Genomic DNA, 14,876 nt, shown 5'->3' with positions numbered 1-14,876 from the left:
GGTTAAAAACATACTCAAAGATGAACTGAACTTATGGGGACGCTTCAGATTTCAGGTCATATTGGAAGTGGCATGGATTAAAGAGGATGTTAAGTATACTCTCCCCTTCACATGTGGGTGGGACATCACGACTCAATACCAAATAAATTGTTTTACAAGTATACAGGAATACCTGTACAACTTCAAGGAATACTATATCCAACAGTGTAAGTACTGGATTGAAACGGCCCATCTAGTGATTTTATGAGCGCCTCACTATATTTTTTATCAGTTACCTCCCTTTACTGTGGTCCAATTAGACATTGATTCTCTTAGGTGTGTACGCAACTATGACTACTATACGTGAGCTCAAACAAATCGCCAGACGCCGTGGTGTGATCGGGTATTCTCGAATGAGGAAGCCAGCCTTGTTGAAATTACTAGGTTTTGAAGCCCCTCCCACGGTAAAACAATTAAAAATCCAGGCAAAACAGCTTGGGCTCACGGGTTATTCAAACCTGGGGAGAGCCGGGTTAGTCGCATTGTTATCACATGCCCCCGTAGCAAAACCTACCACTGTAAAACAATTGAATGCCGAGGTACGCAATTTGGGTTTAGAGGGATATTCCCGTATGAGGAAACCACAGCTTGTAGAACTATTACGGCAGAATAGAGCTATTGACCTACAGTTCGTGCGCACTGAGCGAGCTGTAGGCAATTATTTGAGAGGCTGGCGTATGCATGTTGATAGGAATATAGACATCACAGATATCAAGCCTCTGATAGCTGATAAGGTCAACCAGGAACTAAACGATCTTGGAAGTATCAAGTTTCAGATCCCAGATAAAATGTCGCTCGATAAGCAAGTGGGGAATGGGGTCACTGAGTACGTTCAGCCTTACTTCAGAGGTAGGCAAGAGGTCGTCACGCATACAGAGACCATAGACGCATCAATCGATACCAGTTTTCAGCAGATACGAGAATACCTAGAACGCTACACACACTTGGGGTCCGGGTGGGCTGTAGATAAAATCGATAATGTCTATCTAGACATAGCTAACTACGTGCCGTTCAGAGGCGGGTCATACCTAGACTTGCCCCCCTACTATAAGAAAAAACAGGCCATGGTAAACGTTAAGAATAGAGGAGACGATTGCCTGAGGGTAGCTACCAGGTCAGCCTTGTTTCCAGCTGACACTCATTCAGACAGGCTTTCTAGCTATCCCCAAGATGATGGGCTCAACTGGGATGGTATATATCCCAGATCACTAAAGTAGAAAAACAGAATAATCTAGCTTATAACGTCTTTGGGCACGAAGGCAACACAACAATAGTACACAGGGTCAGCCCAGTGTTGGGGGAGGAGGGTCGCCACGTTATCAATATATTCATGATCCAACGAGGTGAAAAGTATCACTACACGTGGATAAAACATCTCAGTCGGTTGTTGCACGACCAGTCGAAACACATTGGGAAAAAACACTTTTGTGTGCGATGCCTGCACGGTTTCAGCCGAGCTGATTTATTAGAATCTCACCGGGAGGATTGCCAAGGTGTGGGGCAGACGGCCATACGAGTCGACATGCCTAAGGAAGGTGACAATATCCTAAAATTCGGCAACCACAAGCACCAAATGTCTGTGCCTTATGTCATCTACGCCGACTTTGAAGCCTTGGTCAAACCTGTTGAGGTTGTTGGGGATACCCCCACAGGTGAGAGCTTCACACACAAAACACAGGAGCATGAAGCCTGTGGGTTTGGATACGTTGTCGTCCGTTGTGACGGGGAAACGAAAGCTCCGGTAGTGTACAGGGGTCCCGACGCGGCTGAAAGGTTTCTAAAGTGTTTGCAGGAGGAAGAAAAAATTATTAGGAATACACTGTATACAATCGCTCCCATGCGTATGACCCGAGCCGACCGACTAGCTCACGCCTGTAGCACTAATTGTCACGTGTGTGACTCACCACTTAACGGTGATTCGGTGAGAGATCACTGTCACGTAACCGGTAAGTATAGAGGCGCCGCTCACAGCGCGTGTAACCTCAAGCTTAGAATCAACCCTAAGATAATAAACATCCCCGTTGTCTTTCACAACTTGAGAGGGTACGACTGATCATGCAGGCCATCGCTAAAATCGATGGCAATATAACATGCATCCCCAACAACATGGAGAGATACATCTCCTTCAGCTTAAACGGCCTTAGGTTCATCGACTCGGTTCAGTTCCTCCTGTCGTCACTCGACAGTCTGGTCAAGGCCAACGATACCTTCCCTATTACCGATCGATACACAGACGCCGAGACTAGGCCCCTGCTGATGAGGAAGGGTGTGTATCCCTATGAGTACATGGATGGTTGGGCCAAGTTCGCCGAGACCAGACTACCCCCATCAGAGAATTTTACAGCAATCTGACAGACTCGGCAATATCCCAAGACGATTACTCACACGCTATTAATGTATGGAATAAACTGGGGTGTAAGAATCTGGGCGACTACCACGACCTGTACTTGAGGACAGATGTACTACTGTTAGCCGACGTATTTGAGACGTTTAGGCGGACATGTTTCAAGCAGTATAAACTCGACCCCGCATGGTATTACACCAGCCCAGGTCTGTCGTGGGATGCCTTGCTTAAAAAGACCGGAGTTAAGTTGGAATTGCTTACAGATTATGACATGCACCTATTCATTGAGAATGGCAACCAAACGATACGCGAAAGCAAATAATCAATACGTGAAGGGCTACGACCCTTGCAAGCCAACCAATCACATTCTCTACCTCGACGCCAACAACCTGTACGGCTGGGCCATGAGCCAGTATCTACCCACAGGGGGATTCGAATGGGTGTCTTACGAGGTCAATGTTATGAGCATCGCACCAGATTCGAACAAAGGTTATATCCTCGAGGTTGACTTGGAATACCCCAAGGCATTACACACATCACACAACAGCTACCCCCTGGCCCCCGAACGTATGAGGGTTAACCCAGACTGGATGTCTGAGTACCAACATAACTTGTTAGGTGGGCGGGTGGCAGACGTTGAAAAACTCGTGCCCAACTTAATGAATAAGACCAAGAACATCGTTCACTATCGCATCCTACAGCTGTACCTGTCGTTGGGTATGAGGCTGACCAAAATACACAGGGTGCTCGTGTTCAACCAGAGCCCCTGGATGGAGCCTTACATCAGAATGAACACAGACCTCCGAAAGCTTGCCACCAGTGACTTTGAGAAAAACCTCTACAAGCTCATGAACAACTCGGTGTTCGGTAAGACTATGGAGAACCTGAGGAAACGCATGACCGTGAAGCTGGTTCGGTCGAATGAGGAAGACAAGCTCAGGAGACTGATAGCCAGTCCGGCATTCAACCGTAGCAAGATATTCACCGATAACCTAGTTGCCCTACACATGAAGAAAAGCCACATAAAATTCAACCGGCCTGTTTACGTGGGGATGAGCATCCTCGATTTATCCAAACACCTGATGTATGACTTTTACTACAACAAGCTTAAGAAACAGTACGACGACAGGTGTGAAGTGCTCTACACTGACACGGATTCCCTGCTGATGGAGATTCGAACCGAGGGCGTGTAATGAGGACATGAAAAACACCTCGATTTGTACGACACCAGCGACTACCCCAAGGACCATGCCATACACAGTACGGTAAATAAAAAGGTCCTAGGTAAGATGAAGGACGAGTGTGCTGGCACGCCCATAGCCGAGTACATAGGTTTGAGACCTAAGATGTACTCCATCCTGAAGGCCGACAATAGTGAGATCCGGAAGGCTAAGGGTGTTAAGAAGTAATGCGTGGTTAAACAACACATCAAACACGCCAGATTCAAGGAAGCCCTGTTCAAGACCCGTACCTTTAGACATAAAATGAACACACTTAGAAGTGATGGCCATAGGATATACGGACTGACTATAAACAAGACGCGTCCCTGTCGCCGATGGACACTAAACGTTGGATAGCTATTGATGGGATAAACACGTACGCGTACGGGCATGAGAAAATTGAACCAAGAACATAGGTAAATATATGTCACGGAACCAGAGAAAGTTTGAGGCTATTTACTATAGCCCGCATGGGTACTGGAAAGGAGCTAGCACTGTAGATAAGCTGGCTAAAATGGCGCGAGTACCCCCGGAGGAGGCCAAAGCGTGGCTTGAAAAACAAGCCCTGTGGCAGATCTATTTGCCGCCACCACGCTACGTGCCTAGAAGGAAGTTTGGTATTAACATACCTAATAGCGTTCACCAGGCAGACCTACTGTTCCTACCCCACGACAAGAGGTACAAGTATGCCTTAACCGTTGTGGACGTGGCCAGTCGCTACAAGGAAGCCGAACCCTTGACCGCGAAAGACTCTGCCCAGGTAGCCAGAGGATTTGAACGCATATACAAACGCAGTCCGCTGACGTGGCCGACAGAGCTGCAAGTTGACCCCGGGCGGGAGTTCATGGGTGTCGTGTCACAACTGCTAGCCAAACACAATACAAAGGTCAGGCGTGGCACGGCCGGAGCCCATCGCAGCCAAGCCATAGTTGAGAGATTTAATAGGACTTTGGCTGAGCGCTTATTCGGACATCAGTATGCTATGGAGATGGCCAACCCGGGGAAGCGATCGACTGAATGGGTCGTGAGGTTACCTAAGGTGGTGTCGGCAATCAACCATGAAGTCACCCGTCTCACCGGTAAGAAACCGGCAGACGCTATCAAACTAAAATCAATAGTGGCAGAGTCGGCTGCTCCATTGCGTGGGAAAGAGAAACAGATACCAGATAGGGCCCTAGTGAGGTATCTATACCAGCCTGGGGAACACAAGGGTGATAGTCGTAAGCGAGCCACCGATCCTATATGGTCAGTCAAAACTTACAACATAGATAAAGTGGACATCAAAGCAGACGAGCCTAACTTGTACTACTTGAGGGATGGGCCAGGCAGAGGGCTCGTTAGACAGGAATTATTGATCGTACCGTACGACACAAGGTTACTTCCTGTCAACACGGCATAGTGTCACGTTAACAAAATAATCCCAGTATCACATTAAACTGTTCACGTGATCATATCACGTGATCAGGAAAGTGCTCTCAGGATAGACCCGTTAAACCGAGATTGTTCAGCTAAGTCCCCGGTAGCTCAATCGGTTGAGTGGTGCGGCCCATTATGTATAGTTTGCGCGAGCTATACATGTGGGTTCGTATCCCGCCGTTGCCTCAGTGGATTCCTTGCAACTTTGTGTGATGTGAGGTGTTTCGGTAAGGTATCCCTTAGTGGGGCACTCTCATGGTGAGAGAAAGGCAGCCGACGCAATTCCCCTTGGGAGAAGCACAACATCATCTTTCTTTCTCCCTTGGGGAATTGTGGCTGCCGGGGACATTTTACTACTTTTAGAACCTTTCTATCTTTCTATAGTGCCACGTGTGGCCGGGAAATCAACGGGGGCTCAAAAGTAGTAGATACAATGGTAGCAAGAGCTAAGGGTCCGACCAAAGCCTTATTTGGGAAATAAGGCTTTGCAGAGGCTTTTGTTGGACTTGGTCCCGGACAATCATTGTATCTACTACTCACGTGAATAATCAAATTCAGAACGAGTAATAACTTCAATTGTCTGTTTAGAAATGTTCCTCGAATGTAAAGTTTTTTCAATACTTGCCGTGAGTTGCTTCGACTGGGACAAAAACATCCAATGCGTCCACGCCAACAATCTAGTGAGTCTCCCATGCTGCACGTGAAATTGACAGCTTCACGCTTGACTTGTGAGTGACAGCTATCGACAATGCATTGTCTTCAGATCATGTACAATAACTTTCGATATATAGCTATAAATTCTGCTTCGATCTGACAGATATTGCTTCCGAATACTCACACTAGTATGGGAAAACTATTTATCTCTCAGGGTACAACTAATGCTGTGTTATTTATCCGTTTTGTCACCTTTTTTGTCAGCACGACATGAACACGTCCGATCACACCTGACGCATGCGCAACACCCCAATCTCCATAGGTTCACATGGATAATATATTTTGATGTCATCATATACCATTCATCCTTTCTCTTATCCTAATTGATATAGAAAATAATTGATTTGGGATTTTCTCAGTACTTTTTTATGCCTACTCTTGAAAGTTTACTATTTTTAAGAGTTCATTCATAGCTTTGATAGTCCTTTGATCATTATAGCAATGCACATGCAAATGTATCTTCCCATCTAAACAGTGCTGCAGGTAGTTGTAACCACCCATTGTTGATTGTGACCTAATTCATAACATGTTTCTAAATTTGTTGAAAATATGCAAATTTTGGTAATTTTTACCTGTAAAATGGTATTCTGGATGATTAGAGGACCAAATTAGAAGGCCAAGTTGGGAAATTCATAGTTATTTTAATATTTGTTAAAACTATCTATTTTAACGAAGTAATACACAAATAAACGCCAAAAAAACATTTTATTTCTATTTCTGTGACAACTTTAGAGGGTGTAGATGCCAGGGAATGTGAATGATTCTTTACTGCCAGCTAGGTACATGCTGCATATTGTCTTCTTTTGCATAAAACGTTTGGAGTTTTCCCCCTTCATGAAGTGACATCATTTAATCTAGTTAGCAACAGTATTTCACTGTATGATTAAGGGGTGGGTATCGCAGAGAATTTTAATATTGCGATATATTGCGATGTGAAATCCTATATTGCGATGCAAAATCCTATATTGCGATATGTATTGCAATATATTGCATGGAGTTTTCTTTAACAAAAAAATACTTATAATCGAGTAAATGCTTGATTTACAAAGCAAAAACACAACAAAATCACTATGCTTGATTATGCTTTGATAATTATAGGATATCAAACGAGCTTCCTCTTTCATATCAAGTTTATGTCCTGAGTGAAATAATTTTGCTTTGTCACAAGCTTTACCCCTTATAAAGTATGTTCATTCACTGATCTATTTTTTTACAAAAATTTAACACCATTTAAAGCTCTTAAAATAGTCATTTACAGAGATTTATCCCAACAAACAGATCATTCTGACCACCCAAGGGGATGTGTATGATAGAATTTCATGACATATGTATCTTCTTGTTTTGGTAACATTATGTTGACAAAATATTTCCCATGACAGACCATATACTATGTAGCTAAAGCTTTATATTCTGATTTTCATTCAACAGTTTTCAAAGAAAACTTTAGAGTTATCTGTTTGTTAAGAATTAACATAGATAATGTGTTTAAAATATAACATGTTTTGATGACATAAATTTGAATTTAATCCCACAATCATTCCATGTAGATATGTATATGCATTTTTATATATTTTGTACAAATTTATCAGATAATGTACAAGGACTAAATAAAGTCATACATGTGTAATGTAATATTATAGTACACACGCACCTTCATACAAAAATATCAGATAAAATTACAACGTTGTACAGTGCAGATATCTATTGAAGTAAAGAGGGAAAAGATACTGACTTTATTAATTTATTTGTGTTAGAATTTGAAAAATCAGTTTACCGCTAGGAAACATAAAAAGCTATGTCTAAAAAATAAAATATGAGCTTTTTCATGACTATTATAATCATCCGACTATTGTGAAGGCAAGCGGTATGTAGACACTGCAGTAAAATGTAAACCATTTGATGTTCACAACACTTGCCATTTATCACAGATATTGAAATTTATTATCAATACAAATAGAAATATACATGTATATTTACATAATGAAAAATTGAATTTTGAAAGTGCCCTTGAATAAGTAATTATCCTGGTTTAGTTTCTTCTGTGTCGGAAATATTATATTTCATAAATGAATATTTTAATATTATTTCCTTTTATTCAAAATTAAAAACCAAACATTTTAATATATATCCTTAATTCAGGATAATTAAAATGCAGTCATTGTAGAAATTTGCAATATGGATGTATCCACCATTTATCCATAGTCTTTTTATATATCATGCACCATGAACTCTTACAGAAAAAGTAGATTTCAGTTATGCCTATGTTTAACTTTCTATCTATTTTATGAACAGTGGCTACATGCAGGTGATGATTTACATAATTCGTCCGTTACTGTTATTTTATAATTACTTGACCATTCTCTGTATGCCTGCTAAATATTTGTGCTGTCAAAAATCCCATCATGTACAATCCAATGAAATTCACACGCTGCATAACAAAATAAAATCAAAAAGATCGCCCATTCAGACCAGAGGTAAGGAGTGTGTGGCTGACCCCATGGACAACTAAATATCAGCAACATTAACAAACATAAATTCGTCTGCTCAAAGGTAACCGTGGTTGATACTCGGCTTCCCATGTATAGACTATAGAGCATCTCAACTGCCTACAGGTACAGACTTCAGACCATAGCTGTTGTACGGCTTAGGACTCCGTGGGCGTTACATGAGCATGGTCAATGCTGTTTGCGCTTTTGTGGCTCTGACCCCACCATGCAGAAAAACAATTGCCAGCTAAGCAGGCTTACTGATAGTAGGGCCAAACGCAACCGCAAGCGGTTGAACACCCAGGACTGACAGTAGGACCCTGTATGACTTGTGCCATGCTCAAAAGCTGCTGACTGTCGACCTCGTCGACATAGTCCCTCTCGTCCGTGTCAATCTGAACAGTTATGCCATCTCATATCATTATGCCATCCCGATCAGCCGGACTACCCATGGCTATGGTAGTCATCTGCTGGTGGACAGCACTGAAGCCTGTGTCTCCCGTAGCCTTCACGTTTGACTGGGACGATCCCATAAGTGTGGGCCGCAAGCGGTCCACAGGATCAGCCCTTTTTATTGGGTTGTAACCGTTGCCGGTTGAAACCCAGGGACTGATGGCAGGGCCCGTGCGGCTTGCGCCATGGGCAAATCCTGCCTTATGTCGAAGCTGTCGACATAGTCCCTCCCGCTCGAAAACCCTAAGCTTCTCCCGCCAAGGGGATTGCTTATCAGCTTCAGGTCATGGCTGATACTCAGCTTTCCCGAGTAGAACACCACAGTGATCTACGGTTATAGACTCTAGACCTTGGTCTGGACTGTTGTCTCTTGAGTCTGTACGGCTCATGGCCAACAGGCTATCAGCCTGATCTAACTACCTCTGAAGATTTTAAATTTTAGCCTCATTTCTGAACGAATTTGCAAAGGATAGATTATGGATGAATGAATGTCCTCCTTAGAGTAGAGCTCTTAGTAGATTGACTAATTCCTGATTGAGACGAGAGCTTCCACTTTAAGATGATGAACAAAGGTGTCAACTTAATCCAATCACCTTTAGAAAGTTCTTGACACAAATAACATCGGTTATAAAAGAGCAGGGAGGACCCATGAGGCAGGAGGCTCATAGAAAATGGAGATCCAAATCGGCCATGAAGTTTTTACATTGCAAACATGTGCTTATGACATTATGATTTATGCTGGGAAAATTACAGTTCAACAAGCAGTTGTCACTACACTGACATGATCCCGACCCCCCACAAGTTATCAAATTAAACTTAAAAAGTAATGAAAGTGAAGGTCATAGTTTAAGATGAAGTTGTGACCTTGAAATGAAGGTCAAGGTCACCAAACCTGGCTTGGACCTTTTGCAGACTGTAATGAACCTAGGTACCAAGTATGAAAAGAATCTAGTCAACGGTTTTTAAGATATTCCAATTCGTACGTAGGTAAAATTATGAGAGGTTTTCAACAACTATATTGTGGCGTCACAGCTAAGGGAGATAACTGCATAACTCTTTAGCATACCACTTGGGATAGCTATGACCAGAGACCATATAATAGATATTATATGGTCTCCGCTATGACTTAGTTAAAATTTTCATTTCCATTCTGTATGTGTATGTGTTATCAACAGGAAAAGGCAACCATGATCCAGAGGGAATGTATACGACATAGTTATATATTTTTTACCATTACATGTGTCTTTAAAGCGTCATTTATGCCATTATAATGTTCTCTGATCCATTTCATCTTACAGCATTAATTTCATTCAATGTTTTGAAGCTCATATGATAACATGAAAAATGTTACTGTTCCAGTTCATTTTGAAGTGGAAATTATTTTTGCTGAAGTGTTCCAACCAATATAGTCATTTTGGTTACAAACAGCCTGATTTTTAATAACTATCAATTTAGATGTTATATATAAGTGTATGCACACACACCCACACCAAACATACGTAATTTGTGAATTCTGTTCTGACGAATAAGAAATATCTATTTCGATAAGAAACACTATATAAATTATCTCATTTCACTCTGAGAGAAGAATGGCATTATTTGTTCATTTTTTAATAATGTTATCTGCATAAAAGAAGGCATTATAAAAAAAGTGAAACAAACTTCCGTATACTACCATTTCACCAACATTGCGATATTGACCATGGAATAATGTTAAGTTCAGTTTGATTTCAATGTCATAATACTCGAGGTTCCTCATTAAAACCTACCATACAAACTGACAGCTCAACTTACAGTCTGTTTGATTAGAAAGTGTCCCCATGAATTGCTAGATATATTCAGTTTAGAAAAGTAGTTAATAAATATTACGAGGCAAGATGTTCATGAATAACCTATACCCAAACACCTTTTCAGCTATTAGAAATTGTCATGCATCACAGAAAAAGTTGTTTAACGAAATTGGTCTCCAACAGGCAACTGTTGCATCGCTTGTTATTTCCATCAGCTCTAACTGTGATGCCACAAATAACGAAGTCACAAATCATTCAGTTAGTTGTGATAAAAAATGAAGTTTACTAAGTTTTGAAAATACATGTGTTCATGATATATGTTTGTGAAGATCAGAATCTGTACTTACCTTGCTTCCCACTGCATTAAACATCAGACAGCTAAGGCAAACTGCAGTGTTCACGAATAGCGTCTGACCCTCTGACAAATCCGGGCAGATTCGCCAATGGTCAGACAGAAGTCTACAACCCGCCGGCCCCAGTGTCTGACTGTATATTTCACAATGACTTTGACTGAAGTTCTTTTATGTGACATGTGACACTTGCTTGCTGTTTATAAATCTTATGTTTGTTAATAATTTCAATGCCAATTATAAGAAATGTTAAATCTGTAATGTGTGTTTTATTTTATTCTATGGGTCCTGTGAATTTTCAATGGGTCAGACAGACATCTGAAACTTACAGGACCCATTGTCCTGTTACTTTGAAACACCATTCGTGAACACTGAAACTGGATGCAAAACTATGAAAGGTTTGTATGGTATTGTGCCATTTAAAGAGAGAGACAGAGGGAGAGAGAGAGGGAGAGAGAGAGTGGGAGGGAGGGAGGGAGGGAGAGAGAGAAAATGGGAGGGAGAGAAAGAAAGGGGAGAGAGAGAGGGAGAGAAAAAGACAGGGAGAGAGAGACAGGGGAAAGAGACAGAGAGAGGGAGAAAGAGACAGAGAGAGGGGAAAGAGTAAGAGAGGGAGAGAGAGAGAGCTCACTATGTTGTGATTACCCAATAAAAATCATGCCATCTCAGTATAGTATAAATATGCATTTACCATTGACAACTCACATCGGTCTATCGCAAACCTCCCACACAGACCAATATATTCACACCACTCAAACAACCATCCCCAAATCAAGAGAGCAATTGTTGCCAAGCTTGCAAGACGTGCAAAAACAATTTGTAGCCCTGACCTACTGCAACAAGAAGTAGACCACCTGAAGACAACATTCATCACATACAATGGGTATCCTAAGAACCTTGTAGAAACCACTATAAAGAAAACACTACAAGATCAAGTTCAGCGTCCTCCGAAACCTGAACCATCTCTCATCCGCATCAACATCCCGTATGTTGGGCCCATCAGCCACCAAGTCAGCAGACTCCTAAAGAAAATGGCAAGCATTGACAGCACTTTCTCTTCTGGCAAAACCCTTAAAACTTTGCTACGTGCAAATGGTAAGGGGTGCAATCACGCTATATCCAACCCTAAAGGCTGTGTGTATCAACTGAAATGTGACTGTGGTGACATCTACATTGGTAAGACAGGCAGACCAGTAGCTACACATGTGAAAGAACATAAAACTTCAGTGGACAAATCAGATCAGAAATCTGCAGTTTCCCAACACATTATGAATAATCCCGATCATGAAATTGTAGGGCTGCACAATATAACCGGTTTACCGGTATTTACCGGTTCAGACATGAAAATGATACGTATTGCAATACGCTGATCGAAAACCGGTATTTTGACACGCAGTCGCAAAATACCGTAACACTCGAAAATCTTCGGATATTTCCGTTTTTGAATTGTTCTTTTCCCTGTTTCATTAGTGCCAAATGTTACTTACATTTTTATTTTGTCATGATTAAAAGTTTTTATAAAAGGTTAATCAATAATAGTGATTTTGTTGTGTTTTTGCAATACCCACCCCTATGAAATTGACAGGGAAACTGAAGTCCTCGCAAAAAACATCAGTGACTGGCGAAAACGCAAGTTGATTGAAGCTATCTTCATCAAACACACAAAACCAGCAATAAACAGGGATCAGGGTGTGTACCTCCCAAATGCATGGTACATAAAACCATAAGACAATAATACCCTACCCTCGTCACTGTTCCCATGAATAAACCATAATTTCCATGTATACACTGCTATTACTTTTCATTCTATACATTTCTAAATAAGTCTCTGTACATTTCTAAATAAATCAACAATTTTGTATAATAAGTATCGACATTTTATATATTCATTATAACATGTATTCTATTAGCCCTGTTAGCTGTATCTATTGACATCCACATGTATTGCGTCGTCATAGCATTGTGACTAGTGTTGGGAATTGGTTAAAATCCCATAATTGCTGTTTGGCTCATTACAACAGATCAATCATTGGTTAGCGTCATTTATGAAATTTTCCTGGTTATTTTAGTTTGCGCAAAAACAAAAAGAAAAAACCATGTAGTTCTTTGATTTTGTTTTTGCAAATTGCACATCTTTAAAGGATGACTAGTATGTTAGGAACACTAATTTCTTGGAGTCCTTAAGATAAATTCAATCATGACTTGGAATGAGCTTGTAGTGCTTATGAAATGTAACAGACAAAACCAACCTTGTGAAAAATATTGTTAATGCAAAATGTTTTTCAGAATTGTTTGTGTTCGATTATGAGAAAACATGATCGATTGCTTGGTCGTTTAGTCACTGCGACCAATCTTCGATTATTTCAATTAATGGGACCACCACTAATTGTGACGTCATAAGCATTGTGATGTCACGGGCAGAGTAAACAGTTACAGTTCAGTTGTACCTGATGATGGGACCAGAACAAGCCCTGAAACGTTGTACTCGAGAATAAAAAGAAGATATAACCCAGAAAAATCACTATGTTCATCAAATACCATCTTCTAAAATGCCAATCAAGCATGAAACAATAGTGATCAGTGGACAGGGCTCACTCAGTTGATTAAGTAATGAAAGTTGTCTACTTTGAAAACATTACAGTTCGCTATGTTGCAGTTGACCAGGGCTTGCTGCGAGCCATGACCAGGCTACTCACTGTCCTGGAGTACACAGATTCAGTATCCCACTTACTTGGTGTTTGGGAACAATGAACAACAGAGGGAACATGAACGATGTGACTGTTTAATATGATCTGCCATGACAGTATAATATCATGATAAATGATACAGATGTGTTCCATCTATATGTGATATTTATGAAAATGAATGAATACTTGAGTTTTGTTGTTTGTTATGATTCACCCCTCCTGTGAGGCTAGGGCTTTGGTGACTGTGTTCTTTCATGAGTGATCCATGTAAAGGCTTTTGATTTCTTTTGGGATAATATTATCTAATTAAAATAATAAAACTCTTACGCTCTCTGCCTTTTTTTTCTTTTTTGTTGCAAACAATGAGTTCATATTCCATTCTTTGGAGGTGGATAAGGAATGATTGCAATAACATAAGTTGTCCAGAAAGTAAGGGAATGTAACTCTAATTACTAATTCTTCTGAGGTCAGAGTCATTCATTAATAGTTGTAAAGAAATATCATGTGTTAGTGAAGCAGACGACCCTCAGCTCCATGCAGTGGTGGGCCATGGACTTGTTTGGGCAGAGTATGGTGGTTTTTATGCTCCCTTAACAGTACTTTAACATTCTACAAACACATTCTCATTGTGTATTGAGGTGACAATACATTTCAAGGAAACATAGTTTGCATTATTTTGGCACTTAGATCTTGTTTTGTCTACTTTTATGTGAGTGAATAAACCAACTATAACTGGCAGATACAAGAGTTATCCCCCTTCACGCAGATACCAGTTAATATTCTCAACACCTTTCAAAGTCATTTTTAACGCAATGCATGTGTATTTTGATACTTTTTTTTACATGAAACATTTTTATAATATTAGATTTACTACATGTTCTCAGATTATTTATCAGCAAGCAACATTACACATTCGTCTAGGATCCCTACTGTACGGTACAGATACTAGATCTACCTGGTCCTGCTGCAACTTTCTTAGTTGTAATTCCCTTGTCTCCTTTTGTTTTCGCTGTAGTCGTTGCAGAAGGTTTAGTTTGGAAAGTCTTTTTGGGCGGCATCGTCACTTGCGGGGACGTGTCAATAAAATATGATTTATATTTGAATATACGTCAAAATTGAACTGAATCATGCCAGTACCCTGACGCCATGATCACAACATAGCAGGCGCGCACTTGGCGATACGGTGTCAACCGATCCTGATTGGTTGAAACTGGTTGCATAGTCAGTACATAAAATTCGTCCCCGGACGATGTTCAACTGCGCTTCACAGTTGCAACAAAATAAGTTTTGTGATTTTTTTCCTTTTAAGAGCTTTTTCAGTAAAATCCAAATTATATCGAAAATTCATAAATTTGATATCACACTTTCGACATTAGA

The 14,876-nt window shown here is 40.8% G+C and overlaps 1 protein-coding gene across 1 annotated transcript in view; it reads right to left on the bottom strand.

Annotated features, from left to right (window-relative positions):
* Nucleotides 1-14,664, bottom strand: part of LOC124259008 (IQ motif and ankyrin repeat domain-containing protein 1-like) — a 227,146-nt gene extending 212,482 nt beyond the window's left edge. Inside the window, exon 1 of the mRNA XM_046693074.1 lies at nucleotides 14,455-14,664. Coding sequence (XP_046549030.1) covers nucleotides 14,455-14,557 — 103 coding nt within the window. The 5' untranslated portion in view covers nucleotides 14,558-14,664. The remainder of the gene's footprint in view (nucleotides 1-14,454) is intronic.
* Between the last annotated feature and the right edge of the window lie 212 nt (nucleotides 14,665-14,876).

Source organism: Haliotis rubra, unplaced genomic scaffold (genome assembly GCF_003918875.1).
Source record: "Haliotis rubra isolate DU_JTF1 unplaced genomic scaffold, ASM391887v1 Scf706, whole genome shotgun sequence".
NCBI classification, from domain to species: Eukaryota; Metazoa; Mollusca; class Gastropoda; order Lepetellida; family Haliotidae; genus Haliotis; species Haliotis rubra.
The sequence above is the reverse complement of the archived record's forward strand: the minus strand, read 5'-3'. Positions and strand labels throughout refer to the sequence as shown.